This window comes from Felis catus, chromosome F2, assembly GCF_018350175.1.
Source record: "Felis catus isolate Fca126 chromosome F2, F.catus_Fca126_mat1.0, whole genome shotgun sequence".
NCBI lineage: Eukaryota > Metazoa > Chordata > Mammalia > Carnivora > Felidae > Felis > Felis catus.
Window position 1 is genome coordinate 83,286,376 of NC_058385.1, and position 8,971 is coordinate 83,295,346.

The 8,971-nt window shown below is 52.9% G+C and overlaps 1 protein-coding gene across 1 annotated transcript; it reads left to right on the forward strand.

Moving 5' to 3' along the window:
• Window positions 1–821: 821 nt before the first annotated feature.
• COMMD5 (COMM domain containing 5) lies at window positions 822–3,136 on the forward strand. Its single transcript, XM_004000184.5, has 2 exons — window positions 822–970; window positions 2,214–3,136. The coding sequence occupies exon 2, from the start codon at window positions 2,267–2,269 to the stop codon at window positions 2,939–2,941; it is 675 nt and encodes a 224-aa protein (XP_004000233.1). The 5' UTR covers window positions 822–970; window positions 2,214–2,266; the 3' UTR covers window positions 2,942–3,136.
• Window positions 3,137–8,971: the final 5,835 nt, after the last annotated feature.

Here is an 8,971-nt window from a genome sequence, read left to right on the forward strand (position 1 = left end):
GTAAATCAAAACCTCAGACTTGTTAGGGTGGCTATTACAAAACAAAACAAAACAAAACAAAACAAAACAAAACAAAACAAAACAAAAACCTAACAAGTGTTGACAAGGGTGTGGAGAAAAGGGAACTCTTGTGCACTGTTGGTGGGAAAGTAAATTGCTACAGCCGTTATGGAAAACAGTATGAAGATTCCTCAAAAAGTTAAAAATCCCACTTCTGGGTATTTATCCAAAAGAATTGGAAGCAGGATCTCTAAGAAATATCAGCACTCCCGTGTCCACTGGGGCATTGTTCACAATAGACAAGATATAGAAACAAACTATCAACCAAGTGGATAAAGAAAATATGACATATATATCACATTTATATATATGCAAACTATATGTGTTATATATATTTGTGTATGCGCGCGCGCGCACACACACACACACACACACACACACACACACACGACGGAATTTTATTCAGCTTCAAAAAAGAAGGAAATCTTGCCATTTGTGACAACGAGGATGAACCTAGAGGGCATTATGCTAAGTGAAATAAATCAGACACAGAGAGACAAATTCTGTATCATTTCTCTTATGTTTGGAATCTAAAATAGTCAAACTCCTAGAAACAGAGATTAGAACGACGGTGGCCAGGGGCTGGGGAAAGGGAGAAATGGGGGAGGTGATGGTCAAAGGGTACAAACTTGCAGTTTTGCAAGGCAAATAATTTCTAGAGATCTGCTATATAGTGTAGTGTCTGTAATCAACAATATTGTATCATATACTTAAAATTTGCTAAAAGATTAGCGGCTACGACGCCCTCAGCGTCAGCACAAATGCCCGGATCACAGAGGGCCGGGTCCTCCCGAGGTCCTAGAGCTGCCCGGAAGTGTCTCTGGATCGCTTCCGAGGACCTGGCCCTGCTTCCGGCGTGGCAGGGGTCCCGCTCTCCGCCAGGCCGCTGTGTGCCGGATTGCGCGTTCAGGTGCGGGGAAGTCTCGGGGTTTTGGGGTGCGGGGAATGGGATCGCTCTTTCCGGGAGGGGACCGCGGACCGCGACGCGGCCCCTTGACCGCCACATCCGGGGAGCTCTAGAGGCAGATATGGTGCCGTTTGGGGCGGGGCCGGACAGCGCTTGACTCTTGGGCGGCTCTTGGGCGGCCAGGGCCGCCCCGGCGAGCAGGGGGCACGACTCCAAACGGGCCGTCTCCGTCAGCTCCTGCCCCGGGCCGGTGGGCAGAGAGGGTCAGCGTAGGGCAGCACGCCAGCCTCCGGGGAGCAGGGCCTGCACAGCGCGGCGGCCGGGGCGAGTGGAAGGCAGTTCCTGATAGTGGCCAGGCAGTGGGGGACGACCCCTTGTTTGTCAGTGGATGATCTCTGACAGGCAGGGTGAGGGGAGGCCCGGCCTTCCGAGGAGATTGGGCACGATGAACCCCGTAGAGGGCTTTCCGTGCCCCCCGGGGCTTCCCCAGAGCTCCGTGGTGCCGCATCTCGCCTTGGGCCTGGTGGGAGCCTTGGGGGCGGGATCTGTGCCCGGCTGAGCTCTGTTCAAGCACTTGGAGCTGCTGAGGTGGGCGGTGCTCCCTCGTCCTGTATAAGCAGGTGTGTGGCTCGGTCACCTGCGATGTGTCATGACATTATCCTGTCCCTTCAGGTAATGACACAGACCTTTCTCCAGGTACCTCAGCCCCTCCTGCTTGAGTGACTGTGTCTGGTTTCCCCTGTGCTGTGGAAACAGTGAGAAGTTTTGATAGACGGGCCTGGTTCTAGGCCCTGGCAGTTGTGTTTGAGCCCCGGTTTCCTTATAGACAAGGTGAGGATAGGAACTGGCTCTGGCAGAGCTGTTGTGAGAATTCAAAGTTGAATGATCTTACCGTGGGCAGTGGCAGCAGCCATGGCTGTGTGTCCCTGTGTTCTCTGGACTTTTCTTCTCCTTCATTCTTTTCTCCATTATGGATTTGGAGATCTTATGTGAGCTCTCTTGTTTTCTGGCTCTCCTCTCCTCCCCACTCCGTCTCCCTTCCCTGCCCACTCCTGGCTCTCCTCTTCACGGGATTCGAGTGGACCCCTGTGCCACCTGCTCTCAGGGAACCTCCCGTAACATGGGCTGTCATCAGTGGTTCATGCCGTCGGCCTCTCCAAGGCAGAGACCATGTCAGTCCTCATTTGCTGGCCCTTCAAAGGACAGAGGAGTTACTGGGCTTCTCTTCCCCCTCCGCCCTTGGCAGTTGCAGCTGGGACCTTTCCTCTGGGCTGCCTGATCACGAGGGAGGAAACAGCGATGTCTGCCGTGGGGACTGCATCTCCATACCTGCATTACCCTGGTGACAGTCACAGCAGCCGGGTGAGTTTCCTGGGGGCCCAGCTCCCCCCAGAAGTGGCAGCAATGCCCCGGCTCCTGGGGGACCTGGACAGGGGCACATTCAGAAAGTTGTTGAAGCTGGTGGTCAGCAGTCTGCAGGGAGAGGACTGTCGGGAGGCTGTGCAGCGCCTCAGGGCTGGCACAGACCTGCCGGAGGAAAGGCTGGGCGCCCTTCTAGCTGGCACAAACACACTGCTCCAGCAGGCTCTCCGGCTGCCCCCAGCCAGCCTGAAGCCCGACGCCTTTAAAGACCAGCTCCGGGAGCTCTGCATCCCCCAGGACCTGGTCATGGACTTGTCCAGCGTGGTGTTTGGGAGCCAGCGGCTTCTCCTCAACTCTGTGGCCAGGCGGCAGGGGACCTGGCTGCCCCATGTTGCCAGCTTGTGGTGGAGGGTGGATGTGGCAATCTCCACCAGTGCCCTGGCCCGCTCCCTGCAGCCGAGTGTCCTAATGCAGCTGAAGCTTTCAGATGGGTCAGCATACCGCTTCGAGGTCCCCACAGCCAAGTTCCAGGAGCTGAGGTACGGCGTGGCCCTAGTCCTGAAGGAGATGGCGGACCTGGAGAAGAGGTGTGAGCTCAAACTGCAGGACTGACCCGTGCTTGCAGTCCCATTCCAGTCATTTGGGGGTGGCTGACCCCGATAGGCATCTCCAAAGTGAAGCCTGTCCTTCCAGGAAGCATTTTTCAATGAGATGTTTGAACGTAATGATGTCATTCTCTGTTTAATTAAGAAAGACAACTTTTTCTTCCCTTTGTACTGGAAATAAAGCAACTATAAAAAAACAAAACCAAACACGTTCCCCTGGGTGGGCACCAAACTGCCACCCTTCCCCTGGCTGTTGCTCGTGTTGCTGGGTGAGGGCACCTGCTGCTCTGGTGTGGCCACATGTGGTCCGGTTATCATCTGGGGTCCAGGCCAAGGCCTTTGTGCGGACACTGTGGTCACTCGGCCTGGCTTGATGTAGCATTTGAGCTCTCCGCTCATTTGCTTTTATGAACCTTATGTCTTAGGGGGCGACAATTCATTCTCCTGCCTTAAATCTTTGACCTCGTGGAGCCAACATTCTAGTGCTGAGGGGGTGACATCGTAAAATGGGTAGTAAAAAATGACCAGTATCTTGTCAGAGAAGGGTGAGAGATGCAGAAATAGAGCAGGGTCCCTGTGAAGGGAGGCAGGGTTATGGAAGAGCTGGGCTGTCATCTTCGATTGGGTCATGGTGTGGGCCTTCTTGAGGACGTGGTCTAAGAGCAAAGATCTGAAGGAGGTAGGGGAACAGAGCAGTCTGAGGAATGGGGGCTCTGGGGAGGGGCAGCTGGCAGTGCATGACCGTGGAGCTGCGGCTGGGTGAGGGGCTGTGGAGGCCCCCGGGGCCTCCGTTCTGAGCAGAATGGGTGGGATCTGACAATTGTTTTAATAACTTTTCTTTCCCAGTTTTTTTGAGAGAGAGCACACACGCACACAGGGGAGGACACAAGGAGACAGAATCTCAAGCAGGCTCCATGTGAGGTCATGACCTGAGTGGAAATCAGAAATTGACGCTTAACCGGCTGAGCCACCCAGGTGCCCTTGACAGTTGTTGTAAAAGAATCTCACGGGGGGTGCCTGGGTGGCTCAGTTGGTTAAGCGGCCGACTTCGGCTCAGGTCATGATCTCGCGGTCCGTGAGGTCGAGCCCCGTGTCGGGCTCTGTGCTGACCGCTCAGGGCCTGGAGCCTGTTTCGGATTCTGTGTCTCCCTTTCTCTGACCCTCCTCCGTTCATGCTGTCTCTCTCTGTCTCAAAAATAAATAAACGTTAAAAAAAATTTTTTTTAAATCACAGGGGAGCACTTTAAATCATACACACACACACATACATACATACATACATACATACATACATACATACAATTAAATAAATAATCTCACTGGATGCTGTGTTGAGAGCACAGCACAAGGGCAGGGGCGGGGAGCCTGGTGGAGAGGCTGTTGCCAGGGCTGAGTTGGTATCTGGAGAGGGAAACGGGGGCCTCTCCTGGGATCCTCTAGGTGGGTGTCTTGGGCAGCTCAGGTTGTCATAACAAAATATCATAGATTAAATGGCTTGAACAGCATAACTGTATTTCCTCACAGTTCCAGAGGCTGGAAGTCAGAGATCACAGTGTGAGAGGCTTCTGTCCCTAGTCTGCAGACAGCCTTTCCTCAGGAAGCGTGCGTGTATGAGAGAAGAGAACTCTCTTCTCTTACTGAGGACACCAGTCCTGATGCATCAGGGCCCCACCCTTATGACTCCATTTACCCTTAACCCCCTCCCTAAAGGCACCATCTCCATCAACAGTCATACTGGGGGTCAAGGCTTCCACACGAACTTTGGCCGGGGGACACTATTCAGTCGTTAGCAGTGAGAGTGTGCAGAGTAGAGGGGAGCGGGATCTTTCCTGGGTGACTCTGTGAGAATGTTCAGGGCCCATGGCCACTTTGCACCTTCCAGCATAACCCCTCCCTGCCAGGTAGGGGAACTTGGGGTCCTGCTCTTTGCATAGACATTTGCTGTAGGGCCGTGTTCCCCCTGCAGTGTCCCTGCCTCCACGGTCTGCTTTCTGCTGGGCGACCAGGTCACAAGTCTCATGGAAAAACTTCCTCTGAAAACAGCTAATGATCTTGGGGTGCCCATCAGTCACCCTGATGCATCTGTGTTGGAACCCCTGCCCTTACCCAGCACCCCCTTCCTGCCACCCTGCTCTGTGTCAGGCTCCATCAAGATCAGCAGTGCTTGCTCACTGCCATTTACAGAACACTCCCGCCATCTCCGTTGAGTCTTCTCCCTGAGACAGGGTCATGGCAAGTTAGGTGTGCACCGAGGGCAGAGAGAGGAGGCGTCTGCACGGGAAGCTGACAACAAGGTGGGGTGGTGCTACACACTCAGAGTTAGGGTTTCAGAGGCTGAGCCCTCCAGGCAAGGCCCAGACCTGGCTAAACGGGGATGCACCCTGTGTGTCTCATCCAGCATCCGCTGCTATCTTTGGGCCCTGCTTCCCCAAGGATGCGAGCTGGACTGGGCCATCCAAACTGCCACCTGGCCCACCCTAGAAGCATGTGGTAAGTGCCAGGTGTGCTCAACCAGTGGAGGCTTTCTATGCTAGGTGTTTCTTTCATGACCATCAGACATGTTCAGGCAATATGTACTCATGAGACATTTGGAGAAACTCAAAAAATAAAAAAAATTTAAAAGTCCCTTTGCCCATAGACAGCCATGGAAACTGTGTTCATCAGACTTCATACTTATGCTGTGTGTCTGTGTTAGCTCTGTTCACTCAACCCCTCCTGAGTATGACAGTCGTGGCTAATGGCTGCAAAACCTGCCATTCCCCTCGGTGGATGTGCTGAATTTTACCTAGACAAACACACACCACAGGCTGGGTGGCTGAAACATTGATTGCCCATAGCTCTGGAGGCTGGGAGGCTGGGATCAGGATGCCGATATGGCTGGGTTAGGGCCGCCTTCAGGGCTGCAGACTTCTCCCTGTGTCCTCACAAGGTTAAAGGGGTGAGGGAGCTCTCTTGGGTCTCTCTGTAAGGGCACTAATCCCATTCATGAGGCTCTGAACCCATCCCAATCACCTCCCATATGCCCCAAACCCTCATAGCATCACATTGGGCATTAGGGTTTCAATATATAGATTTTGGCCAGGGGGGTGGGGGTGGGAAGACACAGACCACAGCAGCTTTTGTATTCTTTTTTTCTTTTAAAAATCACAGTGGGGGTGCCTGGGTGGCTCAGTCAGTTAAGCGTTCGACTTCAGCTCCGGTCATGTCATGATCTTGCAGTCCGTGAGTTCAAGCCCTGCACAGGGCCCTGTGCTGACAGCTCGGAGCCTACAGCCTGCTTCGGATTCTGTGTCTCCCTCTCTCTCTGCCCCTCCCCTGCTCACATTCTCTCTCTCCTACAAAAATAAACATTCAGAAAATTTTTTTTAAAAAATCACAGTGACATTAGTGGTAAAACCATTTTATACTGAAACTGTTTAGAAGTGGGAACAGATGAGGCAGAACATTTTAAAGCCCTTGATATTACTGCCAAAGCACAGCCTCCTCAGCCTTCACGGGCCAGTCCCTGGTGATGCACAAAGAAATTACAGGTGTAACCAACAGGTGCTAAGCAGTCTAGGTACAACTTTAACTCACAAGTGTGAAGTTCCCCCGCTTCACAGGTGATAACGCATAGAGGTTAGAGAGTTGCCCGATGTCAAACAGCTGGTGGGGGTGCTGTCCACCTTCCCTCCCCACCTGGATGGGGCTCCCCTGTGACAGTGTCCCTGGTCTACTGACTGGGCAAGTGACTGGGAGGGGCAAGGAGGTTCAGCCGGGGGGGCTTCAAGAGGCTCTCCCTGCTGGCTCACGTGCCTTGAGTGGCTACTGGCCCCAGAAGGAGGACACACGTTTAGGGCTGAAAGCCATGGAGATTCAGGGGCTTCTGCTGTGCAGGATTCTTGGAATTTGGTAGGTGCAACCAGGAATGGAGCCCTAAGATCTGAGCCAGGCTTTTATGCCCCAGCAGGAAGCTCCACGCTGTAGTGCCACTAAAGGGCCACGTGGCTGGGCCCCCATGGTCCTCAATAATACACCTGAGCAGAGAGGAGGAGCACTTCCCAGGCCACCCTACTGTCGGCATCTATGAGAAACACGCACAGCTCCTTCCCAAGAGGCCCTCGCAGGGAGGACAGAGCTCTCACTTGGAGCCCACATCAAGCCTCTCAGCAGTTCTTGCAGGTAGAGGACACTTCCACTCACAGATAGGCCGATGGAGGCTCAGAGTTACAGGAGTCAGACAGTGGGCAAGTGCCCAGATCTGCACACCCTTGCTCTGCCTGTGGGTTGCAGGGACCACCCCCTACCCCATCCTTGTGCATCGGACCGGCCGGGATTGCTTGGCAGTTTGGTGCATTGGTGTGTCCACTCTGAGAGTCAGCAGACTCTGGGAGGGCCCTCAGCCCCTTGCAGGCACAGCACCTGGTCACATGCAATCTGCTCCTGCTGGGCTCCGGACACGTGGGGGTGTAATGTTCTGCCCACTCACCAGCCGTTTACCAGAAGAGACAGTCTGTGCTTTTGGTCTTTCAGTCAGTAACAGTGGGGTCAGAGCATTGTTCTCCATCCATGGTGGGCTGGACAAGGCAGCCCTAACCACGCTGTCCCTCCCACAGCACCTGCAAGGTGGCCTCCCCTCCGTTTCCCACTGCTGCTCCACAGAGCTGCTGCAGCAGGGGATGGCTGCAAGGGAATATTTCAGCTTTCCAGGTCACAAGGGTTGTCGGCTCTGCCAATGTTGCTTGCAAGCTGCCAGACGCTACGTAAATGAACGGGCACAATTACTTTCTTACTGGCACTGAAATTTTAATTTCATAGGTCACAAAATCATCCTGTTTTCAAGCATTTAAAAACCATTGTTAGTCTCTGGGGACATGCAAAACTAGGTGGCAGGTGGCTCTGCCATACCGCCCTCAACCCAGCCAGGCTGGGGTGGGTGGATCCTGTGTGCCCAAAGGACTCCCCTAGGCTACAGAGCAACGGTCTACCCTCATCTGTAGTCAGTCCTTACCACTCACAGGCCTTGAGGTCCACCTTTGTCTCCAGCCTGCACAAGGTCTTGTACAGAGAATGGACACTTGTACTTGGAAAAATTTCCCTTTTCCATTTTCTTGATCTTATTTAGATCTCTGTGAAGAGTTTTCAAACATAATCTCTACACTCAACATGCATGGGGCTTGAATCACGACCCCGACATCAAGAGCTGCACGCTCCACTGACTGAGCCAGCCAGGTGTCCCTCTGTGGAAACTCTTGATGCTCGTGCATTTCCTCTTCTGACAGTGTCTAACATCCCAACCTCAAAGCTCCCCAAATGCAGCATTCATTCGTGCGACAAAAATTTCCTAGGTTCTGAGTGCACGCCACGCACACTGTGTAAACTCACCTGGGCTCTGCACCCCCCACACCTTTGTGAAGCTTCCAGGAAGCTTGGTGGTTCCAATCCAATGTCATGAATCAAAGCTTAGCCTGATTGAGTAAAAAGTAGTTTCAAGTCAAAATTATGGGCTTATTGCTTCAAAAAAAAAAAAAATCCACGGTATTTTAATATCTACTCTGAAATAGAGTGCTGGGTATTCTTAAAAACGTTCGCTGTTACATCTACTGAAGCCCATGTTGGAAAATACCTTTTAAAGTAGAACAGAATGCCCAAAACCTTGCACTATCCCACAGGTGGCCCTCCTCCACCCCCTCTGCCAAAGGGCCACCAGCTCACAGGACACGCACAGATGCTCTTCAAGGGCTCCAGGCATTTTAGGTGCTGAGGCAGCTTGATTTCACAAAGTCTTGCCGGGCAGGCCAGTGTCCCATGTCTCACGTGGATGCAGCTAAGGACTCCTCACCCTACAATTGCGCAGGGGAGGCTCTAGACTGGAATGTAAACTCTAGAGTGGTTTCTATCGAATTCCTGGTTGTATTGGGACATTTATATGAACAAACCGCACTAAGAGGTGAGAGGAAAAGTAATTCCTCAAAGGTTGGAGGGCATGAAGATTTTACCCAAGTTAACAAGGCAAGACCAGCAAGTGTGAACTTGGCCCTTGAATACAAGAGTGGGC

What these genes read in the sequence shown, in the direction of transcription:
- COMMD5 (XM_004000184.5), top strand. Translation starts at nt 2,267, where the DNA reads ATGTCTGCCGTGGGGACTGCATCTCCATACCTGCATTACCCTGGTGAC.